Below are 14,482 nucleotides of genomic sequence, written 5' to 3'. Positions count from 1 at the left end.
GTCCCTTGTGCTAAAGTTACTACTAAAAGTCATCCATAACCGAACATACACTCACCGGCACGAAAAACGGGCACCCCAAAAAATGGGTAATTTTTGATGTCTCGTATCTCCTAAACCTGTTGTCCGATTTAAATAATTGTTTTATTATGTTATAGCCTTATTCTTAAGCAATATCGCTGTAATAATATTGTTGCTAGACAGGTAAATTTTCATTGTATACCGGGTGTACCAATCAATCTGGGTTTTTTTTCTCAATTTTCACAACACCCTGTGAAATATTCTAGCCTTTATAAAATATTGAAATTAAAACCCAACTATAGCCCCAGGTTTTCTTAACATTCTGTTTTTTCAAGATATTCTTCTTTAGGCGCGATTCGATTGAGGGTAAAATTGTACATAAATCTGCGCGCCTGCGCACACAGACAGTATGTAGTTCCTTGCTAATCTTTCAAGATAGGCATTTATGTATCTGTATCCGTGCAAATAAGTCATTAAAAGAATATATTAGTGTTTTTAGTAAATGTATTATTTATTATAATTCTTGTGTTTTTGGATTTGTGTTTCTCTGTAGTAAAATAATTATTTTACACTACATAACATTTTTGCACTACTGGTCGCCGTGTTGTGTAATTATATCCGAAACTTACATGTCAATCAGAAGGACCTCGCTGGTGTAGTTGGTAGGGCGTTAGCTCCGTGATTGGAATGACGCGGGTTCAAATCCTGGGCGATTCATATTTTTTTATTTTTGGTTGTTTTAATAAAAATTTTTTGAAAGCGGTAGATAAGAAAGTTAGTTTAATTTTTAAATAAAATACAAATAACCTGTTAAGTATATTTACTTCGTTGAAATTACCTATATAATAGAAGAATATCTTCTTACGTGCGTACAAAGTACACACACATTCTTTTTTATTCATTCGCTTATGTTGGATAATAAAAAAGTTAGGGACTTTACAACTAGCCATGTTCTTTATCAATACAGGATGTTTCTAAATAAGTGCGACAAACTTTAAGGGTTAATTCTGCGTGAAAAAATAATGACCCTTTGCTTTATAAACCTATGTCCGCAAATGCTTCGTTTCCGAGATACGGGATGTTGAATTTTTTCCTACAAACTGACGATTTATTTATTGCTCTAAAACCGGTTGAGATATGCAAATGAAATTTGGTAGATTTTAAGTGGTAGATATTGCGCATTTTTTCTATATACAATTAAGAATTTTATATTCACCATTGGCGTGCATACGGGTCATATTACCCTATCATATTACCCGCATGCTGATTACCGAATGGTGAATATAAAATTTTTAATTGTATGTCAAAAACGCGCAATAACTACCTCTTAAAACCTACCAAATTTCATTTGCATATCTCAACCGGTTTTAGAGCAATAAATAAATCGTTAGTTTGTAAGAAAAAATTCAACATCCCGTATCTCGGAAACGAAGCATTTGCGGACATAGGTTTATCAAGCAAACGGTCATTATTTTTTCATGCAGAATTACCCCTTAAAGTTTGTCGCACTTATTTAGAAACACCCTGTATTGATAAAGAACATGGCTGGTTGTTAAAATTCCTAACTTTTTTATTGTCCAACATAAGCGAATGAATAAAAAACAGAATGTTAAAAAAACCTGGGCTATAATTGGATTTTAATTTCAATATTTTTTAAAGGCTAGAATATTCCACAGGGTGTGAAAATTGAGAAAAAATCCCAGTTTGATTGGTACACCCGGTATACAATGAAAATTTACCTATCTAGCAACAAGTTTATTACAGCGATATTGTTAAAGAATAAGGCTATAACATATTAAAAAAATCAGCGCTTGAGAGTAAAACAACTGGATTAACGGTAAATGGACTTAACATTAACAACATTATAAGTGCGGATGATCATCCGCACATCTTAGCCGAAAATATCGAAGATATTCAGGATGGCTACTAGAATACCGGAGTATGGAAAAAAATACAGTTTAACAATGAACGTCAAGAAGACAAAATTGTAACTAAGTAACGGTCGGTTCATATTTAACTCGCTCCTAAATAATTGTTTTGTCAACAAAACAATTCTTTGTGGCAAGTTTCATTTGCGGGAAAAACTCATGAAAACCAAGTCAGTTGATATGGTACAAGAGAAAGGTTAGAGTTAAGTTACACGGTTTTCTAGGTTGATCCCATTTCGTGATATTTAGGGAGTGGGTTTCTTCAATTCTCTTTAATAAACCATATTACTGATTATCGAATTACATAGCACGATGCACGCGGTATAAAAGAACCGTTGGATTGTACATACTCTGCAATGTCCATTGCAACCATAGGTTCAGTAATGTGGCTCACTTAGTAACCAAATCTTTACAGGAACCCAAGTTTCTACGTATAAATACCTTCAAAACATTGTAATAGAACAGCTCTCACATGCAACTTTACGATTCAGTAATCTTACTCACAGAACGAATCTTCATAATGATTTAGATCCAACAATTCGAATCTCCAAATTAACCACTGTTTACCATCTCTATATTAAATATTTTCCACATATTTCAACAGAACAGAACACCTTTCGATTCAGTAATCTGACTCACAGAACGAATCTTCGTAATGACTTAGATCCAACCATTCTAATCTCCAAATTAACCACCGTTTACCATCTCTATATTAAATATTTTCCACATATTTCAACACAACAGATTTGTACTCACCAAATTATTTTTGTTACATCAACAAAACAAGCATTTGTGAGAAGTCATTGGTATTTGCGGAAAAAACTAAGTCAAGGGGGTTTGGTAAAAGAAAAAAGATAGAGTTGATATAAACGGTTCCCTATGTTGATCCGATATCAGTAATTCAATGACTCGGATTAACCGAATCGAATCTCAAGTTTCGAAATTACGAGAAAACAGTTTCTTTATTTTATTGATGTATAAACGAATAAAATTATAATAATATAAAAAAACGAATATTTAAGATATAACTTAGTATAAAATGTACGGCGTTGAATTTCTTTCTGAAATAACGTTCAACGTTGGATCCGATAACTGAACTGGTTAATTGATATCGGAAAGCGAAAGACAGTTACACGAATAAACCGGAAACAGAAGACTTTTCTAATTAGGATAAAATTCAAGGAATTAATGACTAGTTGGAAGACACGACTGTTTCAAAAAACAAGATTTGAAAAGTAACCCTTAAAATAATGTTCAAGCAATCGACTTATGGTTTGATGTCGATTTTCATCATTTGAAACTTTTGGCCCAGTATCTTCATAACGTCTCCATGCTTTCTATCGGGGGTTTTGAAAATTCCATAATTTTCCTTGACGAACAACGCAAACCCAGTAGCTTCCTTCTTGGGGGTAGCAGCTACCGATTTGGTTTCACCTTTCTTGTTCGTTTTGTTAATTAGGATTTCGAATTTCCCGTAGCAGTAGCCGCATCGCTTCCTTTCGATGTCCAAGGATTTGGAGTGTCGTCCGATGCTGAAAAAATACAGTTTTTGCATTAAAATTTGAATAGTTTTTCTGATTTCAAAGTCACGATAAAACAGGATATCGGCTAATTCAGACCAACAGTCACGGTACGATCAGATCACAGTCAAATCGCCGTCAAGTCAACGGGCAACCCATTCATACACACAGTCCGGTTAGAGTCCTTTTCATGAGCATTTTTCAGTGCGTCACAAATGATAAAGGTAAGTCCGTGATAATACACATTTATGACATTTATTCTAACATGAGATTTTAGTTAAATCTGACAGTTGCCACATTTTATTTGCAATTTGGCATAAAAACAAATCAATTGTGTTTATTGCATTTATAAAATGGTATTTTCTTTGATTTGCATAGTCTTATAAATTGTACAGATTATATTCGTAGATATATAATTCGTAAATAATTTTTTCTTCGATTATAGCGCCATCTACTGACAACTAGAATAACTAGAATAAATGTTATAAATGTCTGAAACCACAGACGTGCCTTTTTTCTGTCACATACAATTTAATGCGTTAGAAAGAAATCGAAAAACTGAGACGCACTAAAAAATGCTCATGAAAAGAACTTTAGATCAGTCAGTATACCTACGTCAGCATTCATTAAGATTATCGAGTCTTTAGAGAGGTTTTAGAAAGAGTACAGAAAATGTGCTATCTGGGCTGCAATATTAAGGATACTTGGGATCATACCTACGAAATAAGAACTCGTATTGAAAAAGCTAGAGCTCTTTTAACAGTCTTAGGAAGATTCTCTGCTACTTATCTTTAAGTATCAATGTACGCATAAGAATTCTTAGATGTTACGTCTTTAGTGTCCTCCTCTATAGTCTAAGGCTAGTGAACCCTCCGAGTAGCGGTCTTCCTGTAAGGCTAGAAATTTGTATAGTGATAATTCATAGCACACCAAGGCTAAAAACCATGACCTGGCAGGCATCAGCCGTGCACGTGTATCTACCAGGTGAATCGAAAAGTGCATAGTTTAGGGGAAAAATAAACTTTCTCCTGTAAAGTTTAAATTTAAGTATGTGTTTGAGTAAGTCATTTAGAAGAAATAAATTTTTTAGGTTTTTGAATCATTCCAAACAGAAAAGGTCTTTTGTGACTTTTCTCTTAGGTTAATAGTTTTTGACATATAAGCGATTAAAAATTGCGAAATCGGCCATTTTTAACCCTGAATCGAACATTTAACTGAAAATTTCAATGTTTCCAAAGTAGGTATATATTCTTTAAACATCGATTGATGAAATCCCAAAGAGTTTTTTGCAATACAATATCGAAAACCCCTTTGTTTTTTAATTGCTAATCAAGCGGGCGCGACACTGTAGTATAAGTGAGGACGTTTGAGTTTGCATAAATTCATTATCTCGAGAATAGACAAATTTAGAGTGAAATCCTCAGACAGGTCGATTTTTATTTTTAAATTAGGATTTTTTGGCATATATATAATAATAGTGACGTCATCCATCTGGGCGTGATGACGTAATCGATGATTTTTTTTAAATGAGTGTAGGGGTTGTGTGATAGTTCATTTGAAAGGTTATTTAATTCTCTATTCAGTAATATAAACATTAACATAATTATTTATACAGGGTGTACAAAAAACATTTTTCGTTTTGTCTCAATTAATTTAATTAAAAAAAAAATTTTGCACACCCTCTATAAATAATTATGTTAAAGTTTATATTAATGAATAGAGAATCAAATAACCTTTCGAATGAGCTATCACACGACCCCTACTCCTATTCAAAAAAATCATCGATTACGTCACAACGCCCAGATGGATGACGTCTGTAGTATTATATATATGCCAAAAAGTCCTAATTTAAAAATAACAAGCTGAAAATGCATTATCATAACGAAAACTTTGTTTATTTACGTATTTAAATCCATAACATGGAAAATTTCTATTACGAAAAGTTGTTTAGTATTAAATGCTATGATTTAATATGCAATTATATCCTAATTTAAATATTGTGAACTATAAAGGTACTCTACTTTCGAGCGAAATTCATTTTTGGACATACCACGAATAAAGTTGATAAAATTTGATATATGATGATTGCATCTTAGATTTTAGACCATGCAGATCTGTTTATGAAGAATAACTTTTCTTCGTAAAATTAATAATAAAAGAGTTATGAATGAAGATGATATTGGTATCCGTAATTTGAGAAAAATTTTCAAATATTTTTTTTATCTTTAGAAGGATGTACAAATAATTGCATATTAGAACATAGTTTTTAACTCCAAACAACTTTTTATAATAACACTTTTCAATATTGTGAAAAATAAAGATACTTTAATCTTGATCGAACTTCATATTTTTTGACATACCTCGTAAAATATAGATTTGATATCTAATAAAAATAAATAGAAATACAAAATAAACAGTTTTCCTTGAAAATAGTGAACTGTAATTTAACATTATATTAACATAAATAAATAAAATTTTTATCTGACATTTCAATTTTATGTTGACGTTTAGTTGCGTCAAACGAAAACAAAGTAGAGTTGACGTTTCTATGTCGGAAGAAAATGACAATTTAAAGGAGGTTTGTGACGTCACAATGACGACTTTGAGGTCGGATATCTCGAAGATGGTTAGAGATAGCGAAATGCCGTTTTCAGATTTGGATTCAGAAGACAAACCTACATGGGAATCCATCGCTAGGTGGCCTCTAGATATTTCAGGAGCGGCATAACACACACACCTTTGCGAATTTATAAACGAAAAGTTTTCGTTGAAAATCGACCTGTTTGAGGATTTTTACTTCAAATTTACCCATTCTCGAGATAATGAATTTATGCAAAGTCAAACGTCCTCCATATACTACAGTGTCGCGCCCGCTTGATTAGCAATTAAAAAACAAAGGGGGTTTCGATATTGTATTGCAAAAAACTCTTAGGGATTTCATCAATCGATGTTTAAAGAATATCTACCTACCTTGGCAACATTGAAATTTTCAGTTAAATGTCCGATTCAGGGTTAAAAATGGGCGATTTCGCAATTTTTTAATTTTTAATCGCTTATATTATGTCAAAAACTATTAACCTAAGAGAAAAGTCACCAAAGACCTTTTCTGTTTGGAATGATTCAAAAAACCTAAAAAAACTTTGTTCGATGCAAAAAAAATAAGTTTAGGAAAAAACCCTAATCTTTCCCATCGCCTGGCCAAGTGTTATGCTCTTCAGAATCGCCTGTCATTGTACACATTTCTTCTAAATGACTTACTCAAACACATACTTAAATTTAAACTTTACAGGAGAAAGTTTATTTTACCCCCAAACTATGCACTTTTCGATCCACCTGGTAGATATACGTGCAGGGCTGATGCCTGCCAGGTCATGGTTTATAGCCTTGGTGTGCCATGAATTATCACAATACAAATTTCTACGTTACTCGGAGGGTTCACTAGCTCTTAAGACTACTACGGAGTAGTCTTAAGTTGGAGTCTTACAAAAGATGCCATAAAACGATTAGTGGGGTTTGAAATGTGGTGCTACCGACGTACGTTAATGTTGAGGGTCTCATACATACACCATACAACTAACATAACTATTCTCCAGAGGCTAAGAAAAGACAAAGATTTTATTAACACCGTAAAGAACAGAAAATTGGCTTACTTATGCATAATAATGAATACCAACTGCTACAGTTGATTTAGTATTAGATCCGTAGTGAAAGAAGAATCACATGAATCATATAGAGATTCAAATTGCTACTATTTAACCTTCCGATGACCAACCTTTTTTTGTTACACGGATGACAAAGGGGGGGTGGGGGGGAATGACCCCAGGTCAAAAATGTCAAAAATGACAATTAACAAAAAAATAGTTTTTTTTTTAATTTTAATTTTTTTTTTGGCATGGACTTTATGTCATTTAGCCAGTCACAACATGAGTATTAGTGTCATGTGTAGTGTGTATGTTGAGTAAGTGTCTTGTTACTTTGCACAGTCGACGTCATTAGCGCAAAACTACTTGTAATTATATATAATAGACGCTATTTTACTAAACATCAACTTCAGAATATATTTTTTATTCGTAAAATATAGGGAATTTTTTTTATTTCAAAATATGAGGATATCTAGAATGATATTAAAGTCAAATAAAAAAATAATGAGTTAAAAATTAAAAATACTTTTGAATTTATTAAAGAAAAACCTACGCTGGGGTCACAATTTCCCCCGCTTGGTCATCCGAAGGTTAATGGCAATTCTTCTTCGTCCATATACCTTACTGCCCTTTCAGATTAAGACGCTGGTGTCTGACACCGGTGTTCAATTGAAGCAAAGCATTGTTTTAAATGAACGACTAAAGACGAGCCACTTTGAGTGTCTGGTTGATTTTAGTGGCTCAACAATGCTTTGCTGAAATTGAACACCGGTTGGAGACACCGGTGTCAGATACCAGTGTCTTAAGTCTGAAAGGATACTTAGACAATTTGAAGCCATTGCGATTAAAAACTGGATTAAACGAGAAGCAAATACGGAAATGATATGTTTATGTTTGTTTATGTTTATGGTGCATGGTGCTTATGTTTAGTATTGTCAATATTTTTATCATTTACCTGTAACCGCATGTTGTACATTTATAGGTATATTTAGTACTTATGACATAATTGTGGCATCTTTTAATATTTGGCAATTCCGGAAACGTTTTCATTGCTTTGAAAGCCCTAAAAAATAGAACTAAATTAAGAAAAAAAAACTAAAATTTAGTTTTATCAAATATTTCAAAAATTATAATACAGGGTGTAACAAAAATACAGCTCATAAATTAAATCACATATTCTGGGACCAAAAATAGTTCGATTGAACCTAACTTACCTTAGTACAAATGTGCACCTAAAAAAGTTACAGCCCTTCGAAGTTATAAAATAAAAATCGATTTTTTTCAATATATCGAAAACTGTTTGAGGTTTCTTATTGAAAACGGACATGTGACATTCTTATGATAGGAACACCTTAAAAAAATTATAGTGAAATTTGTGCACCCCATAAAAATTTTATGGGGGTTTTGTTCCCTTAAACCCCCGAAACTCTTGAGTACGTTCGAATTAAATTATCATTGTGGCACAATTAGTTAAAAAAAATGTTTTTAAAACTATTTTGCCTCTTAGTACTTTTTCGAAAAGTTAGTTTTTTTTTAGATATTTTGAATATTTTGTGAAATCCACCACATAATTGTGTACTGTTAAGTACGATTTTAGAGACTTGGTAATAATATGAAAATTTATTTATAAATTATTACAGTTTGAGGTATACTTTGAACCATATTAAAAAAGAAGCCACATCTCGATAAAACGTGCCTTATCTGAAAAATACTAAGAGGCAAAAAAGTTTTAAAAACACTGTGTTTTTACTAATGGTACAGCAATAATAGTTTAATTGGAACGTACACAAACATTTGGGTGGTTTAAAGGCACAAATCCCCCATACAATTTTTATGTAAACATATTAAAAAAGAAGCCGCATCTCGATTAAAATTGGTTTATCTAAAAAGTACTAAGAGGCAAAAAAGTTTTAAAAACATTGTGTTTAACTAATGGTACTACAATAATAATTTAATTGGAACGTAGGTACATAAAAGTTTGGGGGAGGGGGGGATTTAAGGGTTTAAGAACAAAAACCTCATAAAATTTTTATGGCTGCACAAATTTCACTATAATTTCTTTTTAGGATGTTCATGCCATATGAATGCCACATGTCCATTTTCATTAAAAAATCTCTAATAGTTTTCAATATATCGAAAAAAATCGATTTTCATTTTGTAACTTCAAAGGGCTATAACTTTTTTTGTGTGCATATTTGTACTAAGGTAAGTTAGGTTCAATCGAACTATTTTTGGTCCCAGAATATGTGGTTTAATTTATGACCTGTATTTTTGTTACACCCTGTATAACCAATTTATTTCGATGTTTCGAATTATAGATAGAAAGTCGTTTTCAAAACACACAAAATTGTATTTTAAAAGCGACTTTTGAAAAAAAATTGTTTTTTCACAATACAAAATTAATTTTATTTCTATGAATTGCCATGAAACACATACCAAGACTTCCAGTAATCTCCGTGTCCATCTGAAACACAATTCACAATCCATGTAGCAGCATGGCACATCTCGTGGATCAAAGTATCCCTCAATCTATCCGCCGTATCCAAAACCTTCGTAGACAAAGCTATTCTGGCTGATCTCTCGATAGCTCCCGTTCTCCTGGTAATCTTCTTACAGTAACAAAATCCCGCCGAGCTCCTCATCCTGTCGTTCCATTCTATTTGCATGTCTTGAGGAAGTAGGTTGTCAAATATTTTGTCGTTGAACAGCTGGAATAGCTTTTTTACCAGTTGTTCCTTGTAGGCTTTGAAATTGTTTCTGAACATGCGAGCGGACATGTCGCATTTTAAGATGGGTACACTGGCTACAAAAGAAGAGGCAAAATGGAATTATATAGATAAATTTTCATTATCATGTATTTAAAGAAGTTTGAACTTGAAGAAGAGATTGTACTGAGACAAATCACAGAAAAGGCCATTGAGTACAATAAACCAGCATATATATTTTTTATAGACTTGACAAAGGCATCCAAGATCACGCATCCAAGTTGAAGACGTCCTACATTTACTGTATAGAAGAAACATACCAATCAATATTATACAAACCATCGAAAACATCTACTTTCATAATCGAATACAGGCAAAGATAAATGAAAAACTAAAGCAGTTTATACCTGTACAAAGCAGAGTCAGACAAGGTGACTCGTTAAGCCCATTGCTCTTTAATATAATAATGGACGAAATAATAGAAGCAGTACGTAAAGGTCATGGGTACAGAAGGGGGAACAAATAAATCCAAATATTATGTTATGCAGACGACGCCGCATTAATCGCCGAGACAGAAGACGATCTCCAAAGATTAACACACATATTCAATACAACAGCTAAGAAATACAATATGATAATATCAGCAGAAAAAACCAAATGTATGACATCTAAATACCCACTACGAGGTAAAATCGAAATTGATGGGAAAATAATAAAGCAGGAAGCAAGGTTTAGATATCTAGGAATGGATATAACTAGTTACGGAGATGTTGAAGAAGAAGTACGACAACAAAGCTTAAAAGCAAGTAAAGCGGCCGGATCTCTTAATGACACACTCTGGAAGAACAAACACCTAAGACAAGACACAAAAGCAAGAATCTATAAAGCAGCAATTAGACCTATATTGATATTAAGTAGATTTTACAGGGAGGTAATAAGAATAGAATTGTATAAAAGTTTATATTGAAAAAATTAAAAAAAAAAGAGAAAAAAAAAAAAGAAAAAAAAATTATACAAAAAAACTTGTATACAAAAAAAAATGTATAAAAAAAATTAAATCTTATTAAAAAAAAAAATTAAATAAATAAAAAAAAAGTATAATAAATTATAAAAAAATAAAAAAGAAAAAAAAAATTAAAAACACAAAGAGGGTGTAAACCTCCGCGGGATTGATCCGGGTTGAAGCCTTATCGCTGTGTAAAAAAAACATATTTATTAGCATTTAGTATTTAGTATTAGCATGTATTTTTTTTGTCGATTTAATTATTTGTAAATTAATTTAAGTTGGTTAGGGCCATGAATGAGGAGTATACCTAATGGTCAATTAAATGTTTCCACTTCTACATATGTATGTATGTATGTGCGTGCATAAGTATTATATGTGCGCACATGTACCTAATGTATTATGTAATGCAATGTATTATATTTGGAATATTGTAGCAAACAGTAATTTATTATCTATCGTGGCTGAATGGATCAAGTAATCCAAAGCCAATAAGGAAAAAAAAACCTATATTGATATACACGGCGGAGACAAGACCTGACACATCTAAAACGAGACGACTACTAGAAACAACAGAGATGAAAATACTCCGACGAATATCAGGGAAAAGTCTGTTGGATTGGTAGAGAAGCGAAAACATAAGGAGATCATGCAATGTAGAAGACATAAATGGATGGGTGACAAAACTGAAACAGGAGTGGAACGAACACATTAGTAGAATGGCAGAGGATAGGATAGTACGAATAGCAAGAGATAAGTCACCAAATGGACGAAGAAGTATTGGCAGACCAAGAAAAAGATGGTGCGATAACTTAAACAATTTAGGAGGCTAATATTGAAGAAGAAACAGGCTTTAAAGCCTACATACAAGAAGAAGAAGAATGTATTTAAATTTTTTTAAAATTGCATTAGAAAATCAAGGAGAATACCAGAACCAGAATACCTACAAGAAAATCGTACATCGTACAGACCAGTCGAAGAATACAGGTTAGTTTGACGAAAAGAACATCAAAATGTCATCTAAAGAAAAGAGAAGACCTCATCTCCAGCACAAGTTATGTCCACACAGGACATTAAATAAACTTAAATGAAACAGCGATGCTAGATAATATTGAAAATAGTACCAAACATTAAATCAGGGGAGCAGTAGAAATTAGACTGACCGCAGAACTAGACTTGGTTTTGCACGAGAATATGCTGACTGGACTATGGTGGACTGGAAGAACATACGGTTCTCAGATCAGGGCCCTGATTCTAATTCAAATTTCGACTCAAAACAGGTCGCAATCAATATGCGATCCTTGTTGATTTCAGTTGAACTAACTAAAGGACGTCACTAGATTTCAATAGGTCGCAATTAATTTCGACTCCTCAAAAGTGGTTGAAATTATAATTTCGAGTCGAAATTATTGTGACACGGACATGAATGAATGGCCGAAAGAGAGGTTAGGTTTAGTTTAGGAGATGTGTTTTGTTTGTTTCTTGCAAGGAAAACTAAAGCAAAAGGTATTAATATGGCTGGGTTTTATGGAAATTTGCTGGTTTTTGAGGAATTAGATAGAATAGTATTAAATTAGAAATTTAATAATTGAGAATGTCCACAACGTGAATTATCAACTCAATGAAAGATGTAAGGTAATAATCTAGAAAAATTAGTATAAAACAAGGAAAATTATGTACCAGCTATTTTATTGCTGGACATGCTGGAATCAAATCTTAAGATTTCATATATTAGTAATATAGCTATGCAAAGTCCGCAGAAACTGTGCTTTTTGGTTTATAAACAAATTAGCGCTCCGAAATCTTTTTTTCAATTATTGCTCTGTAACTCAGAAGATTTTAACGTTAAACCAAAAACACTCACATAAAAATTCACTGTAATTTAATTCTGCACATAGATATTTTTTTCTGATTTCCTTCGGCGGAAATTTTCCTCGGAAAATTCGGGTTTTCCAAACAAAATCTTTAATTTTCAACTTGAATTTTAAGAAAGCAATTATTTATCAATAACTAAATAACTTGGTGACATAAATCTTTTTTGTTATGATTATCTTGAAGATATCAAAATTTGTATGTACAAAGAGGACCGGAATAAAAAGGTAATGGTAACAAAGGTAAAAAGATTAAAACTCTGTTGTTTATAACTCTGTCACAGTAGTAACAGGTTATACCTGAAACCACTCCTCGCAATTCAATTTTTTTTCTTCGAAAAGTTCACAGAAGCCGTGCCCTTTTCAACAGCGTTAACTTAATTTAATTTAATCTAATATTTTCTAAGGGGTTCTATTTGTTTATAAGCCAAACAATTGTTTCTTTATAACATTCCTGAGACCGCTCAAATAGTCCAATTTCAATTCTGTAAAGTACGTTGAATAGGTATAGTGCTTTTTTATACGAAAATCATAGTTATTCTGGTGTATCATAATCTTTCTGGTTATTATTTCGATCGAATTTTTTTAATTCACATTTTAATTATTGTTAAACTATTGGCTAGATTGTCGCCGGCCTCCTAATATATAATCTACTTATTGATAAATAATTACTTCCCTAAAATTTTAATTGAAAATTGCATTCTTCGCATTTGGGAATTTTTTTGGGAAAACTCGGATTTTCCGAGTAAAATTTTTGTTGAGGAAATGGAAAAAAAAAAACTTTGTGCAACACTAAATTACGGTGAATTTTTATTTGAGTGTTTTTGGTTTAAAGGAAAAATCTTAGGAGTTACTTAGGAGTTAATTGAAAAAAAAAAGATTTAAGTGTGCTAATTTGTTTATAAATAAAATAACACACTTTCTGCGGACTTGCCATACCCCATATTACTAATATATGCAATCTTAAGATACGATTTTAGCAATAAAATAGCTGGTAAATAACTTTTCCCAAAAATTACATATTTTCGATAATTTGCCCCAGACTATCAACAAACGTTGCGGTGGTTGCATAGGCAATAAATCCAACAAACAGGAGGACCAACCCAAATTCTGAGCAGTCTCAAAATGATAACGTTAATATCCCCAGTTGGAACTAATATCGAAATGAATAAGAATCGCCATAAATTGCGACTGTCGTGGCGGAGTTGAAATTAAATTGCGACCTCGAAATGAATTAGAATCAGGCCCAGAGCGGAATAAACCTAAGAGGTCAGCGTGTCAACATGCGTCAAAATAAAAGGTTTGCTCCATGCACTATAACCGAAACAGTGGCTTACCGAGAAGGGTCAATAATTATTTGGGGAGTTATCTCTTAGAAAGCTCGTGCTCGTACTGATCTTGTTGTGTTCAATAGAGACAGTCCCTAACAACACAAAACATTCCAGGAATGTACTATCAAAGTTCTATTAATGTTTGAATGTCCTGGACATTAAAGGAACATTCGGTGAACATCTGATTAAATTATTGGTGGAATGTTACCACAAAACATTCTATGAACATACTACCAATGTCCTATATTTTAAGAGAGGCCATTTACTATTCAATTTGCGTTCATTTTCAAATTTGCCGCGCGTGTATCTATGTAGGGCTGTAGGGTAGGGTAGGATCGCGTGGTCACGTGGTCATCACATTTCATGATAACCTAAAACTAAAAATTGGCTTTTTTTGCTGTTCTCTCTGTTGAGTTTGCGCTGGCTGGATCTCTTTTGTTTAAACAATTATGTAAGTATTATAAA

General features: G+C 32.6%; 1 protein-coding gene across 1 annotated transcript in view; it reads right to left on the bottom strand.

The window, feature by feature from the left end:
- Positions 1-472: 472 nt before the first annotated feature.
- Positions 473-14,482, bottom strand: part of LOC114326961 (germ cell nuclear acidic protein-like) — a 73,622-nt gene continuing 59,612 nt past the window's right edge. The window contains exons 7-9 of the mRNA XM_028275450.2: positions 9,544-9,910; positions 8,063-8,170; positions 473-3,478 (exon numbers count right to left, since the gene is read on the bottom strand). Of these exons, the coding sequence (XP_028131251.1) occupies positions 3,214-3,478; positions 8,063-8,170; positions 9,544-9,910 (740 nt within the window). The 3' untranslated portion in view covers positions 473-3,213. The remainder of the gene's footprint in view (positions 3,479-8,062; positions 8,171-9,543; positions 9,911-14,482) is intronic.

This window comes from Diabrotica virgifera, chromosome 1, assembly GCF_917563875.1.
Source record: "Diabrotica virgifera virgifera chromosome 1, PGI_DIABVI_V3a".
In the NCBI taxonomy this organism is placed as follows: Eukaryota; Metazoa; Arthropoda; class Insecta; order Coleoptera; family Chrysomelidae; genus Diabrotica; species Diabrotica virgifera.
Note: the sequence above shows the minus strand (reverse complement) of the source record. Positions and strands in the feature narration are given on the sequence as shown.